Genomic DNA, 16,419 nt, shown 5'->3' on the forward strand with positions numbered 1-16,419 from the left:
CGCTCGCACGATGCCCGAAGAATAGCAAACAAACCCACATATCAAATCGCACGACCGCCGCGGATTTGTTTTGACCGTGCGGGCTCAGGCTAAAGCCGCCATTCTCTGTTCTATTCGCGCCGAGCGCGCTGGATGAAGTTGTTTAGGGGATCGAGTTAGCGCCGCGGCTGTGCAGAGCAAACTGTGCTTCTGTCGGAATACCTGATAGCCCGGGAAGCACGGTGGGGCGCCTGCGCCGGCGGCCGACGGGTCGGCCCCCGTCAGTGGTGTGCCGGTCGTCGTCAGAGGTGCAGTGTGAAGTCGGACCGGTCCGGGACGAGAGAAGTCACCGGTGCAGTGCGGGGGGGATTGGCAGCGGATTCGTGCGGGGTAGAGTGACGGAACTGTCTAAAGGAGCGGTGCTGAGACAGACGGGACTGTGTGGAGGGAAAGTGAATAGCTACAGAGAGATTGTTCAGGATCGTGAAATAATCGTGACTGGCTGCTCGCTGCAGACCAGACGCGGACAGGAGCTTCCTGGAACATAAACACATCCTATTTTGTTATCGACACAACCAAGAAGATGTTGAATGGTGACTAAGTTTTATCTTAAAAAAAACAATGTTTTAGTAAACAGTACGATAGTTTTAAGTCAGCTGCAGTTGGACATTAACTTCAGTTGGAGCGGTGATGGAATTTTGAAAGATGAGAATGAAAGGGACAAATCATATTTGCGAGAGGCTGTAACGGGCATTAAAACGGTAGTTAGAGCGTGATTGTAACAAACTGAGAGCCATTTACGCCAGCTGGCGGCTGAGCCATTGCAAAAGTTTTGACTGCAGCAGAGGCAGCCGCTGAGACACTGAGCATCGGATATATCTGACGAGACAGCGGATCAGAAATCAGATCAGGAACTGGGCGCCCAGATTTCTACTGAGACTTTCAATAGCCGAGTGGGCTGAGCCGTCGACACAGAGAGCAGGTGAAGCAGCGATAAGTTGAGACCGCCCGAAATACTGTGGGAGTTCTGTGACGTGCCGCAGTAAGTTTGGATGGCGTTTGAAATGCCGTGAGCTACGTGACGTGCCGCGGAAGTTCAGACAGTGTTTGGAATACCATCAGTCGTGTTCCGTGCAGCGTCGCATGGCAGGTGCGGCTCTCCGATCGTCTTACATCAGCCGGCACGTGTCAAAGGATTAACATCGGGTCGGCCCGCTCGGCGGTGGCGTGTCGCCGTCACCATGGAACGCTCTCACAGGTTAGTGATTTATGGTCCCCTCAGGTGAACTTTACCGCACTTAATTGAATGTTTCACGGACGCTCCAAAGTGAAGATCCATACACATGGAAATCACTTTGAGATACCTTGAATGCCGACGGGAAAGATATTGGGCCGTTGAACTTTTATCGAGCTTAAGCTTTAGGCCTTACCTTTGTCACGAAGAAAATTACTTTCGGGAAGAATGTGCTCTGGCGCAAAACTTTTCACTTACGCTACATGAGGACCGTATTGTCGCTTTTAATTGTTATGGGGCCTGAGGGCCGGGTTGCGTTTACTGGATGCAAAGCAAAACGTAGAGGATCGTATTTAACACCAATTTTTGATAGACGTAGGTACTCACTGATGCTTTGGGCACAACTGGCTTAACCCTCGCCGGACCTATTGGTTTTCTACATACGCGCCGGCCGAGGGGGGGGGGGCGGGTACGACCCCCCCTCGCCGTTTCGCCCCTGGTGGAGCTAGCGCGTCGCGGAAAAAACGAGCGTGTGCGCCGTTACGAGACGCAGAGATTGGTATCCGATTTTAAGGTCCTAGGTCAACCGGTGTCCTCTGAGGTCAGGTCAAGTGCCCCAAGGTACGGTTCAGTTTTTGGTGAATAACTTCGCAAAAAACGGCCGCAGAGCGCCGATTTTGGCAGCATCGTGTTCGCCTCGCTCAGGCGCGTCGAATGATATACTTTTTGTCCGGGTCAGGTCAACTTGGGGTGTTGACCTCAGTTCAAGGTCAGGTCAGCACCCCCAGGTCACGAAGTTGGTCGAAAGAGGTCATGTCGCATATCATTCGATTCGGCAGGCCTTCCTGAGTCCATTGGTGCCTTCTCCGACTCGCTAGCTTAATTTGATCAAGAGTTATTGACGAAAAACTAATTTGACCTTGATGACGTCATAAATGACGTCACGCAAGGTCAACATTGCAAAAGTGACGCATCTAACCTTGCAAGGAGTGCATCAAATCACGACTCTGTGCGCTTGAGATAGTTGGAGATCGTTCCCGGCGCCAGAATAGCAGTTTGAATTTTTCCCCATTGACTTATAATGGTGAGGTCACGAAAATGACCTGACCTCATATGACCTTTAGGAAAAATCCGAGATATACAAGTTGTGGGACTCATAATGGATACTAGATCCTGCAAGTTTCATTTCCCTGTGACATCTCCTCTGGCAGTGAGGGCGTTGCGAAGTTGCGACATCTGAAGACCGTGCAGAGGTTCACTTATGACGTCATAGGTCAGTGACCTGACCTGACCCAAAAATGCGGTTGGTGTCAAAAGATGCGGCTTGGATCAAAGGTCAGGTATGCCAAGTTTCAGCTCTCTATCGCTAGCGTGTTCGGAGCTATCGCGAAAAAACCCTATGGGGGGGGGCGGCACCCGCCCCCCCCCCCCCCTCGGCCGGCGAGGGTTAACCCTCGCGGGCACAGAAGGGGGGGGGCAACCTCCCTAAGGTTTTTCTCGAATAACTCGCGTAAAAAACGGCCGATCGCAACGAAACTTTCAGCACTCTCGCATATATCAAATTTACATCTACCCTGAAAATTGCATGATCCTGACCCAAATGGCCTTTGACCTGTGACCTACTTTCCGAGGCCATGTTTGACCGGAGACGCGATTTGGCGTATGTCGGCTCGCATTAGTCGCGCGTTTGCAAGCTTTTCGTGGTTTCAAACGCTCAAACATGTGATTTGATGTTGCTCCCATGCATAAGGGTGGATGTCAAGGTCACGTAAAGGTCAGGTCAGGTCATTGGGCTTTGGTGACCCCGGTTCACTTTTTCGATTTTTACATGTTTCTAGGCTAGTTTTTTTTTAGCTGAATTCGAATTTAGAAACCATTTGAAGTTTGAACCTTTACAAAGTAGTTTGGGTGCCATCGTAACATGTTACGATGCTGTCAGAGACGGTTGACACGTACCTACTACGAATACCCGTCACGACCCCTGCTGGTTGACCTGACCTGACCTGGCCCGACCTGGCCAGGTCGGGCCAGGTCAAGCGATGACCTAGGGCCCTAACCCTCGCCCGCACATGCCATTTTCCTATCCTAGAACTAGAAATTTCTGAGTATGAGCGGCCGTGCTTAAAGACATCATCTGTGATCAGAACTAACACGATATTTGTGATCAGCACCCCGAAAAGTCCCATAGCAGCCACACTTTACGACTTTCTAACAGGTCCCGATTTTCCCGACTTTTGGGTCAATGACCTGACCTGGAAGGTCAAGCGATGACCTAGGGCCCTAACCCTCGCCCGCACATGCCATTTTCCTATCCTAGAACTAGAAATTTCTGAGTATGAGCGGCCGGAGCAACCACTTGACCGATTTACACGCGGTAATTTTTGTAGGGTAGCTTGAGCTTCATTCCTTCTACCAAGTATTGGACTATTTCCGATGCATGTGGGTGACTCCTTATGCACGTGCCACGTGCAAAACGAAGAGGTGTCACTTTTGTAATAGTTACAATATCTCGGTAACTACTGGGCCGATTGCGCTGAAAGTTGGCATGTAGGTAGGCACCCACTAGTCAATGCATATCCATGTGCCACAGTTGGGGTGTTGCTGCACGTGCGCACGTGCAGGGGTCGATTCCAGATCTCGAGAACGGCTGGACCGATTGCGCTCAAATTTGGTATACGGTTACGGAGAAGTTAGTAGGGTGCCGTGCACAAGTCAGGGGACCCATTTTGCACGTGCGCACGTGCAGGGTGCCGCTTCCAGATCTCGAGAACGGCTGGGCCGATTGTGCTCAAATTTGGCACATCGCTAGAGACCGGTTAGTAGGGTGCCGTGTACAAGTCGGTTGGAGGTACTCCCTCGCAATTTCGCACGTGCAAGGCCCACCCTCTCGCTCGCTCCGTTAGTCGCCCCAAAAGGCGTTATACTGGTAGTTAGTACAATACATATACGTTGCACGACTTCATTTGCATTGTAAATGTGATACGTTTCGTCACCACACCAAGTCTTGCATTCCGACAACACCCGGGTGAAATAAACGACTGCGCTGTTCTGGGCTGAAGAATGAGCCAGCATACATCATACTCTAACCCGCCGGTGGACTAGGCCGGGTGTTATGTAATGCGTGGCAATCATAGCCGCGACCATATATCACCTTGCGGCCTCCCTGGTGACGAATTGTGCCGGCGCCACCCGGATACGAGGACACGGCTGTCTGTTGTCACACGGTGGGTGCGTGGATTTTTTTTATTATCATTACGAGTCCTAGGCATTACTCCGGCTGCTGCTCCAAAGCTCGCAGAGGTGGAACTTCCAACCACGACACTGAAGACGCGAATAGTTGTGTCGTCTGATGCAGTAGCGGGGGAACACCTTCAATTAAGGGGGGGGGGGGCACTGCCGACTTTTGGTCCCATTCTTTCCATGCAACAACGCCCAGGGCTAATGCCAAAGTCAAAGGGGGCACGGTGCCCCGGTGCCCTCCCCGTTCCGCCGCCTATGGCTGATGCAAGGAAAAAGTTAGAAAAAATACTGGCATGCCTAGAGGAGTAATACATAGATGAAAATAAATGGTTTCATCCAAAAAGGAATTAGTACTGGACCTTTTTTTGATACTTTCAATTGCAAGTAACCTTATAAGCATGACCAAAGGTAATTTGTTGCCCGCCTTTATATATAGTTATGTATATATATATATATATATATATATATATATATATATATATATATATATATATATATATATATATATATATATATATATATATATATATATATATTCATAATTCACGCAAAATATAGGTACGTTGGATGTCACGAGTCTGTGTCCCATGAAGTGTTATCTAATCTTCATAAGCAATTCACTAGCAATGCATTCGTTTTAGATTGATTGCTATAATATAACATACGAGATACGTAAGCCAGCAACCGATACATGAATGACTCTGTCCTGAAAAAAAATCGAAGACGTGAGTTCAATATTTAGCTCACATTCAATGAAATTAGACCGTAATGCATTAAATTGCAGCCAAAAACATTACATTCTGCGGATTACTAGAAATTCAACACGCGGAATTTATGGTAGCTTTATCGTATAATCGTATTGCCTGCACATTTCAATTTTCACTCTTATCCCTTGTAAGATTTGTGCTCGCTCATTTTAGAGGTATGTATAACTTGCAATTTAGAGACATTGGGCAGGGTTCCTAATGAGCTCCGCCGTGCCTGCAGACGGTGGCCGGAAGTTTAGCGGCAAACTTGCTTTAGCCACCCATGACATGCTGACAAAATGCATGTAACGTTAACTTGCTACGAAAAGCGGATAACGCTTTATTCTACACTCGCTTCCTAACTGGAATGAATAGAAGTGCCGGCTCTGACCCCTGCTTTGTATGCTGTCACCACTAGCGCCATTCAGTTTTGGGATCACGTGACCTGATTTCAGAGCACCAGATAAGAGGACTTTAAACGAACATCTCTTTTCCGGCTCACACTGCTTTTATGAATGCCGGTTCCAGGGTAGCTACTGAAGACGACTCGCTCCGGGACTTTTATAGTCAGCAAGATTTTCTTTGACAACTTGCTCGCAGCTCCTAGAATACCGATGATATTTTAGCGAATAAAAGTCCTGAATTGAGTTTGACCCGGTCAACATGAACTTGGTTTTGCGAGCTACAAATACACAAGGGAGCCGTAAAAAAAGCTTGTTATCACATAGCCAAGATACAGCACAAACGTTTCTGATTCACTCCACCCTAGCTTTTAAGTTTATCCCTCACAGAGCATGAGGTGAAGATGAGGGACCAATATGCAATGATGATATACGACACTATTTTTTGCTCATCCTATAATGAAGAAAACGCTTATAACTATCTTTGTCACTGTACGGTCACAGAACAATAGACATGGTATGATATAATCATTAAATGCAGGTGCCTGCACCTATATGTCGTAACGGTCCCGTCTGTTTTTTGCCTGCCTGAGCCGCAATTTATGGTAATCGTTTCATCATGCATGGAGTACATAAAGCACGACATAACGATGTCATCGTGCACATAGCGCACTTACTATTGCCAATATACTACGAAACCATTAGATGCTCGCGGCTGTGTGGACAATAAGCTGCCTCGTTATGCTCTTCGGTAATTGTGATGATAAAGGCAGTCATCCGTAAAACGATTCTGATGATGCGGAAAATTCATTTTCCTTAGATAATTATTGATAATATAAATCTGACGTCGTGTTATTTGGTCCTTAATCCTCATAAAATAAACTTCGTCATTGATGTTATGGTAAGAAGAGCGATAAGGGCCAAGGGCCACGCGGATATTGTTCTATACGAAGTACTATACCATATTTTACTTACCATATTTTGCTTTCCATGTCGCCAACTCAAGCGCTGCGTGGTTTGATGCGACTCCCCTCTTCCACCGCCTATGACTAGGCCCCGACTCAATAAATTTACATAATATACCCAGCAAGCATCAATTTGCCTTCGCTAGCCGTTCATTTAGGCAATGATCGGGTGCCTACTCAATGTGGCATTGAAATCCATCGAGCGCGATCCATTCCTAAGCAGCATTCCTCGGCTCAATTCGAGCCAAATCCATCGTGGCAGAGCGCTCCGAGAATTCGACACATTACTCCAGCCATTATGAGCCATGCCGGATGACTCCAATATCGATTGCGTGTCGCCGTCTGGAGGTGAGGGTCGGGGATCACTGACGGCCGGACGGACGGACGGACAGACGAACAGACGGACAGACGGACGGACGGACGCGCTGTGACGTCGCGGGGTGACGTCTGACGTCAGCGGTCAGTGTGATGTCGGAGTCCCGTGGGCGGCCGGAGAGTGGCCCTGATGAGGCCATCAGCCACCCTCCGGTCCCATCGACCGGTGTCTGACGACTCGCGGCCTCACCGCACAGCCGGCTCGAGCCGTCACGCCCGCTGGGAATCGCCAACAATGCGCGCACGCAGCGCCCTGAGCCACCCATTGTTGTCGGCGGTTACACGGTGAGACCACAGCCGATTCTTCGACCCCATAACGGCCGGCGTCCTGACGTGCCGTCAATACAGCAGCTGGCAGTCACGCTACGAAATGCAGCCATCTGCACTGTCGCAGACTGAGATATACCAACTGAACCGTTGATTTAATTGCATGCAGACATGATGCATCGCATTGTAAATTTATGCGCAATATCTTGAGTTAAACAATGCTTGCTGACTTCTCGGTCGTCTAAGTCATGTGTCATAATTTCCATGCAATAAAGACAGACTGCATGGAGGCTCCCAGACTTCCTGTCGCATCCATTTCTTTCTCCTTCTGCAGTTGACTGAAAGCCCGCGCCCCGCGCCCCAGCTAGACTCAGTCTCATCCCCGCCTCCGCAACTCTCTGACTCGCTGAGAGGCAGACGCCAGGGTGACGTCTTTAATAACGGTCTCAGAACGTGTCCCGGGGGCCCGTCGGTTTCAATGTGGGCAGTCCGTCCACTGCGCTCCCTCTGACCGGGCACATATAGACGACCGGTCTCCGTCGATTGGCCGGCGGTGGTGGACGGCCCGATATGACCCGACACCGAGCCGGTCGCCCGGTCCGGCACAAACAGGGCTCACGGAAGGGCAAACAAATGATGGTGGTGACGTGCTGAATTGCTGTGAGCCATGCACACTAGGTGCTATATATTTTGCTTTGATTGGCAAGCTGATGTATAGGCACTCGGCACCTACACTGTTGACGCTCATATGGGCACACACTCTGGTTGCAGTTATATTTTGCAGCTACAGCTGCTTGCAATAATGACGTCGCACGAATTATTTATGTGTTGATCTGTACTGTGCAGTGCAAATTTTATCATAGTTGCTTATAATGTTTGAGATAGTGCTGTCATGTAAAATGAAAGACTTATGCATAATCTAACGAGCCGTTTTGTTTGGATTTCAGATACGAGAGGCAGCAAGTCATCATGTCAATAGTTTTTGTGACATTTGTACTCAACCAGGCAGGTGAGTAGACACTCGTAAAAGTACACCCCACCACTGCGCTACATTCGCCCCGTAAAAGTACACCCCACCACTGCGCTACATTCGCCCTGCCATTGCATTCACAGCACCTGACATTAAGCATCGACCATAAACTGCATGTGATGAGGATAATTGCTGAGTACATATGGATGCATTTGGCTACGATTCTCATTGTGGACGAGCAGGTGGCTTTAGCAGATTGTTCCACTTATGCAGCACTGCACTATAACCCTCGCCGGACCTATTGGTTTTCTACATACGCGCCGGCCGAGGGGGGGGGGCGGGTACGACCCCCCCCCTCGCCGTTTCGCCCCTGGTGGAGCTAGCGCGTCGCGGAAAAAACGAGCGTGTGCGCCGTTACGAGACGCAGAGATTGGTACCCGATTTTAAGGTCCTAGGTCAACCGGTGACCTCTGAGGTCAGGTCAAGTGGCCCAGGGTACGGTTCAGTTTTTGGTGAATAACTTCGCAAAAAAACGGCCGCAGAGCGCCGATTTTGGCAGCATCGTGTTCGCCTCGCTCAGGCGCGTCGAATGATATACTTTTTGTCCGGGTCAGGTCAACTTGGGGTGTTGACCTCAGGTCAAGGTCAGGTCAGCACCCCCAGGTCACGAAGTTGGTCGAAAGAGGTCATGTCGCATATCATTCGATTTGGCAGGCCTTCCTGAGTCCATTGGTGCCTTTCCCGACTCGCTAGCTCAATTTGATCAAGAGTTATTGACGAAAAACTAATTTGACCTTGATGACGTCATAAATGACGTCACGCAAGGTCAACATTGCAAAAGTGACGCATCTAACCTTGCAAGGAGTGCATCAAATCACGATTCTGTGTGCTTGAGATAGTTGGAGATCGTTCCCGGCGCCAGAATAGCAGTTCGAATTTTTCCCCATTGACTTATAATGGTGAGGTCACGAAAATGACCTGACCTCATATGACCTTGAGGAAAAATCCGAGATATACAAGTTGTGGGACTCATAATGGATACTAGATCCTGCAAGTTTCATTTCCCTGTGACATCTCCTCTGGCAGTGAGGGCGTTGCGAAGTTGCGACATCTGAAGACCGTGCAGAGGTTCACTTATGACGTCATAGGTCAGTGACCTGACCTGACCCAAAAATGCAGTTGGTGTCAAAAGATCCGGCTTGGATCAAAGGTCAGGTATGCCAAGTTTCAGCTCTCTATCGCCAGCGTGTTCGGAGCTATCGCGAAAAAACCCTATGGGGGGGGCGGCACCCGCCCCCCCCCCCCTCGGCCGGCGAGGGATAATGGCAGACGACTACCAACAGTAGGAACCTGAACATGTTATACAATGACTTGGAGGGCCAGTAAAAATGGAGGTAATTGTTATAGTGTTAGCAATTAAACCCTTTTGTTTGTGAGTGTATAACCACGAATTTTCGCCCTCTTTATAAATCATGAAATCATTATTTAGTAGACAACAATGGCCATATCGATGCCATGAATGCTATTGAAATATTTTACATTCACATTTTCTACTTTGCAATTGAGTTGAATACATGTCGAGTTTCATGAGTTTCATGTCTTCGCTACATCTCAAGCCACCGGTTACATTTGAATACGGATCTGTGGTTTCCCTCATTGATCTAATTATAGTCACAGATAGATCAATAACAATTTAAACATTCTAACGTTGTTCTTCTGTGATCTTACTGAGAAAGCTTTACGACCCTAATTCTAGTCACGTCTGTGCCTCCTTCATAATTCAATTTTCGAATCCTTTAGTGTCAAAGTGTATCCCGGGGAGCGCTGGCCGGCCGACAGTCTCGCATATTGTATCGGTCCAATTACTTCCACGGTCTTTGAAGTAACGGTACACGAATGTCCCGTTTGTAGTTGCATGGATAATACAAAAATGATTGCAAAGCTTCCAATGTAATAACCAATATAATAACTTTTCGGTCAAAACATATATTCAACATTTGGCGACAACAGAATGAGATCAATAACGTCAAGCATTTTGAATGCTTGAGTTGAAAATAAATTCCCTCATGAGGTATATTTGAGCAAAACTTTGCCTTTGGTTATCTCGGGTATTTGGTGAACCAATGTAAAAAAAGGTTGGTCTAAAATACATCATGGTGACAATGGCAGTCGGTTTAAGTATTTGAAAAGGATTACCTCTGGAAAACCATAATATGTCCAATTGAGTACCAATTCAGTGCTCTATTCCTCTACACCTAATCCGCCAAGCATGAAGCAAAAGACATAATTGTAAAATATCCTTTCTCTGTTTGGGCCTAGGGACTTAAATTGACGCTCAGTGATTGCCGTGCGTATTTGGAATTTCCGACCTCGACGAGCGTCTGTGGTAGAAAACCACCACTTTGGTAGGGGAAACTACTGCTGTCTGCTACAATTTGCACTGCATGTCAAGCTATTGTAGCGACATCTATGCATATACATTTCCGACCCCGACGAAAATCTCGCGGCGCTTCGCGCCGACCCGCGCCGCCCATTCATACTGGAGACCAAAATAGATTATGAGTTCAGAGTTGTGACAAATACCTAAAGCAACCACTACGTATGATGTATACATTAACAGTTAACTATCAGATTGACGGCATGTGTCAACCATTATACCCTGATAGAAGACCGGAGGCTCTGGTTACCAGTGTAAAAATGAATACTTCAGACCAGGGACGCGGGAACTACTTTCCGACTGGGGGGGGGGGGGGGGCACACTTTAATAGAGATCAACCTAGGGTATCCCCAAATCTAGTTTTCTCACCGGTTTTAGGCCACTTATTTTTCACCCCTCGGCTTTTTCAACAAAAAAGAAAACATTTGCAAAAAAAGTGTGATATTCCGTCTCAAAGCTGTGGGGGCACCGCCCCCACGGCCCCAGAGTTGGGGGGGGGGGGCAAGCTGCCCCCACTGCCCCCCGGCTCCCGCGCCTATGCTTCAGACGCGTACCGCGTAGGAATTCAGCCCAGTATCGTTGAACAGATAGTGCATCGGCCTGAAAAAGTACGGTAACGATACCTAATTTTGGGTTTTTAGTCGGCCGATCCGTCCCCCCTGTCGAAAATCTGCGGCGACGCCCCTGGCAAGTGGCAGGTAGGACAAAAGTACGTATCGCAAATGTTCGTACAGTATATAAAGTACGCATGGACAAAACTACGTCAAGGACAAAAGTACGCATGGCAAAAGTACATGTACTTTTGTATGCATACAGTATAAAGCACGAATGGATAAAAGTACGTCAAGGACAAAAGTACGTATCGAAGAAGTACGTGGTGCATTATTAAGTACGCATGGACAAAAGTACGTCAAGGACAAAAGCACATATCGTAAAAGTGCGTACAGCATAAAGTACGTATGGACAAGAGTACGTCAAGGGCAAAAGTACGTATCGCAAAAGTACGTCGAGTATAAAGTACGTATGGCATAAGTACGTCAAGGACAGAAGTAGGCGTATCGCAGAGGTAGGTAGGCGTACAGCACAAAGTACGTATACCTAGACAAAAGTACGTCAAAGAAGAAAATACGCATCGAAGAAGTACGTAAATTATAAAGTACGTATATCGCTAAGGTACGTACCCTTGCTGACTTGCATAGATGTCGCAATCGGTCGCAACTACAGCGAGACATGCAGTGCAAACGGTAGCAGACAGCAGTAGTTTCCCCTACCAAAGTGGTGGTTTTCTACCACAGACGCTCGTCGAGGTCGGAAATTCCAAATACGCGATTGCCGTTTATTGCTCGGCACGAGGCACATGCCATGAAATGCAGTTTCTCTGAGAAGTTTTTGACGTCAGTTGTGGTGGCACGCAAAGATCATTTCTAGCCTCACCGCAGTCATCTCCGACATGAGAGGCCAACATCGATATGCCTCACACCAGAGATAAATCAAGCCCAGAGGTTATCGTGTTGTTAGCCTTTACCATTACGATCTGTCCTACCACCTGCATTTCACAGACGCCGACTGGAGTCAGCTGGGCGGCGGTGGGTTCCGGATCGAACCCGACCCGGTCCTGAAGAGCCGTCGTCTGTGGGAAAGCTCCGGTGGCGAGCCGGCCATCTCCAACGTCACGGCTCAGCTCGGCGGCACCGCGTTCCTGCACTGCACAGAGCCCAGCCGACCGCTCGACCGGCCCGCCGAGGTGCGATAGACACTGACCCGACCCCTGCCACCGGGTGATACGGAGGAGTGATTGATGCGGCTAATGTCTCCGTCTGACCTGACCTTTGCTGGTGATTGGGTGGGGGTATTAATTGGCGGAATGTCCCGACGTGACCGGCCCAATGTGTCAGCGTGGTCAGCGTGCATTAATTGGCATGGATAATGACCCTGTGTGACCTGACCTTTGCGTAATGATTCGAAGAGTACCTCTCTAACATAATTGTTGTCCAGGACAGGAGCTTCTGTTTGACTACGCACTGCTAATGTTTTTATAGGTATTTTTGGACCTAAAGGAACTATGAAAAATAATTCATTCATTAAATATCTGCGAGATCACATGAAGGCTGAAATGTCTCTTTTCGATAATTCTGACCTTGTATTATGTCTTATCAGTTTTATGCGTCGGCAAATCTCGAAAGGTGGCGTGAGCCGTAGCGCCCCAGTTGACCCCGACGGAGTTGATGCACCTCTGAACTCAGTCGACCCCAGTAGACTTACTTCACCCTCTGACCTCATTTGACCCGGCAGGTGTCGTGGCTCCGGCGGCGCGACTGGCACCTTCTGACCTCCGGAAGGACGCGATTCACTCACGACCATCGGTTTCACATTTATCACGACCCGGTGGTGGGCAGTTGGGTGCTCAAGATCAGCCACGTGCGAAGTCGAGACAGAGGGCTCTACGAGTGTCAGGTGGGGAGAGGGAGGGTATCAGTGGCGGATCCAGGGGGGGGGGCAAAATGGGCATTTACCCCCCCCCCCCCCCAAACGGCATAATTTTAACATTACGCCTATGGACGATGCATGGAAAGAATCGATAAATTGTTATGGCTTGCCCCTCCCAAAAAAAAAAAACTCTGAGCTGGATCCGCCTCTGGAGGGTATCAGGTGGGAGAGGGCGAGTGTCAGCTGGGGAGAGAGAGAAAGAGCGAGAGACAGGGAGAGAGAAGAGAGAAGAGAGAGAGAGAGAGAGAGAGAGAGAGAGAGAGAGAGAGAGAGAGAGAGAGAGAGAGAGAGAGAGAGAGAGAGAGAGAGAGAGAGAGAGCATGAGAGAAAGAGACAGACAGACAGACAGACAGACATGAGGGGCTGCCTCATGTCTAATGTCCATCATCATTATCGCGTGCCTGTGAACGTCACTGCCCGACCATGTCTAATCTCAACCCTCGTCACTGCCTGACTATGTCGGGCATCTAATATCCGTCACTGTCCGACCGTGTCCCGTATCAATATCCAACTCGACCCGGTCATGTCTATTGTCAAGATTCCGTCACGTTTCCATGTCCCGTCACTACCCTGCTCGTCACCGTCACGATCCAGTCGTGTCCGTCATAATCTCACGTTGTCTGCAGATTTCGACGAGTACCGGCCGTCTGGCTCAGCTGGTACACCTGCACGTGGTGCAGCCCGTGGCAGACATCCACGGCAGCGGAGTGTACCACGTGGAGAGAGGCTCCTCGATGAGCCTCACCTGCTCCGTCAAACAGGTGAGTGGGCGGCCGGCAATGGGGAAGATGAGCATACGGTTAACAGCGGATACGTGGGCATAGGATACGAGATAAATGCTATGCGTTTGAGAATAACTATTTGCGCTCGCCTTCAGTGCAGAATCAGTGGCGCACGCAGTACATACTGGTCTCTAAATGTGCTTGCAGTGTGTGTGGTTCGTACCGATGTTCCTCGCTACGTACAAATATGGTATATAGTAAAAACACTAGCCAGCTCACGAAAATGTGCGTCTGCAGTGCCAGATTGTTGGTGTGAGATTGTGAGTATTGTTGCTAAGTACGGCTCTGTTCTTTCAGGTTGTGTCGTCTTCCATTTTAGTGGTGTGGCACCATAACGGCAAGGAGTTCAATCCGTACACGCTCCGGCCAGACATGAAGGTAAGAAACGGTACCGGACGACTCACACGACCGACCGACAGAGGACTACTTATGGGCCGTATAACTAAATCACAGGGAACCAACCACAGTTACAGCGGAGTGTCGCAGCGGGGCAGCCCAATGCCAAATATGGTTCGAAAATGAAGTGAGCTGAGCTTTGAGGGTAAGCAAAATTTGTGTGACCTGCAACTAAATCACAGGGAGCCAACCACAGTTACAGCGGAGTGTCGCAGCGGGCAGCCCAATGCCAAATATGGTTCGAAAATGAAGTGAGCTGAGCTTTGAGGGTAAGCAGAATTTGTGTGACCTGCAGTGTGACCCAGGCCGTGTCGTGTGTGACCCAATCGATACTGTACTATCCTAATGCGAAACCGACTGAACCCTGCCTTTATAACCCCGTCTGATCCCGACTGACCCATCCCAGGTGAGCGTGCGACACTCTCCACACAAGACGACCAGCACCCTGAGTATACGGGACGTGCGTCTCTCGGACGGCGGCAACTACACCTGTACGGCCGGCACTGCACGGGCCGCCAGCGTCGCCGTCTTCGTGTCACAAGGTCAGTTCCCGGTCGCAAAGGTCACGTGGTCGGTGGGGCGAGTCACGTGACAGGTTTTGTTGCGGGTGACCGGGTGCAGTGGGTCTGAACTGCCCGCCAGAGACCGCACACGTGATATGCTCGTTGCCGCAGTGGTGCGGTGATTCTCAAACGCCATGGGCGGTAACCTGGCTGTAAAGCTGTCCCCGGAGCGCGACATTAACCTTGGTACCGACTGCTGAATGACCCAGGTCATCGATCTGCTGCCCCAGGCGACACAGTGGCGGCCGTCCAGCGGAGAAAGGCCGCCAGCTCGGCGGCGCGGGGTCTCCGGCCTGCAAGTCGCGCGGCGCTGGCCGTCCTGCTGGCCTGCGTGCTGATGGAGAACATTCTCCGGTGAACCGCCGCCCGCTGCAGCGACCCGACAGCCGGAGATCGCGAAACGCTCGGTGTTTGACTGTACCTGAGTGTGTCGTATGCTGTTTTCCGGCGGCTGGCTGGCCGGAATGTATGTGTGATATTCGTGCGTCGGCGGCTCCGACCCGATCAGTCACCGTCACCTCGGATTGACCCGGCCGGGCTGACGTCACCGGCCGACCTCGGCGACGGTCCCGGCCGCCGTCCGCCGAGCGAACTGTGACGCGGCACGTGAAATATGATCGCAAACCACTCCCGGCGAGGCCGGTGGGCGTATTCAGAGCACGACGGCTCTGAATTGTTCCCGCGGACGCCCGACGCGCTGTCGGGGCGTTCCAGGGTCTAGCCGACCGCTCGGGTCGGGTGACGGATGTTGGAATTGTGCGTCGGGTGACCAGTGCTGGAAAAGCGAGGGACCGCGGCTTCCAGTGCTTGATCAGTGATAGACAGATACGACTGCTGCTGTGGTGTTCAGTGACCTGGCAAAGTCCCTCTCGGTGGCCGGCGTCCAGACGTACCCACTGTCGATGGTCAAGGGCCGGACTTGACCCCTGTCGGCGGCCAGAAACTCAGAGCTCCGTCTGCGGCCGGGGGTCGGACGCGACGCCCACGCCCGGTTTCTGGTTGGAATCGCGTTACAAATGACCGAGCTGATGAGCTCTGTCGTAGTTAGCAGAACGACTGATGAGAATGGCAGCCATCGTCGACCGTCGCGACCTCGTACATCGGCCTCTGATTTGCATGATGTCCGCGGCGAGCGATCTTCATGGGAACTGCCAACATTCCTTCGGCGACTTGTGACACTTATCTTTTGAAGTACCATAAATGTGGCGACTGGATATATACGATGCTATATGAAGCAGGTCTGCAATATTTAACCCATTTATGCCCAGGAATATTGACCATCATGAAAATCGACGAAATCAAAATATGTTATGCTCCTACCAGGGCCTTGTATGGAATCGAAAATAATTTTTGCCTGCAGCAAAAGTTTCTCGAGAAAAACGTAAAAAACATGCGTTGCGAAATCGCAACGAAGGGCACACCGGGCGCCATCAGCGTTGCGAAAACGCAACGACGGGCACATCAGACGGACATAAAGTACACTGAACTGCCGTATATGCTAATATGTTTTGACAAAACATCGATCAACTGTTGACAACTATTGCTTGAAAATGCGGAACCCACATCAGTCATGCTCT

General features: G+C 49.9%; 1 protein-coding gene across 1 annotated transcript; it reads left to right on the top strand.

Annotated features, from left to right (window-relative positions):
* Positions 1 to 443: 443 nt before the first annotated feature.
* Positions 444 to 16,076, top strand: LOC122387016 (polymeric immunoglobulin receptor-like). Its single transcript, XM_043376813.1, has 8 exons — positions 444 to 1,237; positions 8,155 to 8,216; positions 12,174 to 12,358; positions 12,907 to 13,068; positions 13,728 to 13,862; positions 14,181 to 14,261; positions 14,686 to 14,821; positions 15,073 to 16,076. Exons 1-8 carry the CDS (start codon positions 1,221 to 1,223, stop codon positions 15,198 to 15,200), a joined length of 906 nt encoding a protein of 301 aa, XP_043232748.1. The 5' UTR covers positions 444 to 1,220; the 3' UTR covers positions 15,201 to 16,076.
* The last annotated feature ends 343 nt before the right edge of the window (positions 16,077 to 16,419 follow it).

The sequence above is a fragment of the Amphibalanus amphitrite genome, unplaced genomic scaffold (assembly GCF_019059575.1).
Source record: "Amphibalanus amphitrite isolate SeventyFive unplaced genomic scaffold, NRLGWU_Aamphi_draft 000270F_arrow, whole genome shotgun sequence".
Lineage (NCBI taxonomy): Eukaryota > Metazoa > Arthropoda > Thecostraca > Balanomorpha > Balanidae > Amphibalanus > Amphibalanus amphitrite.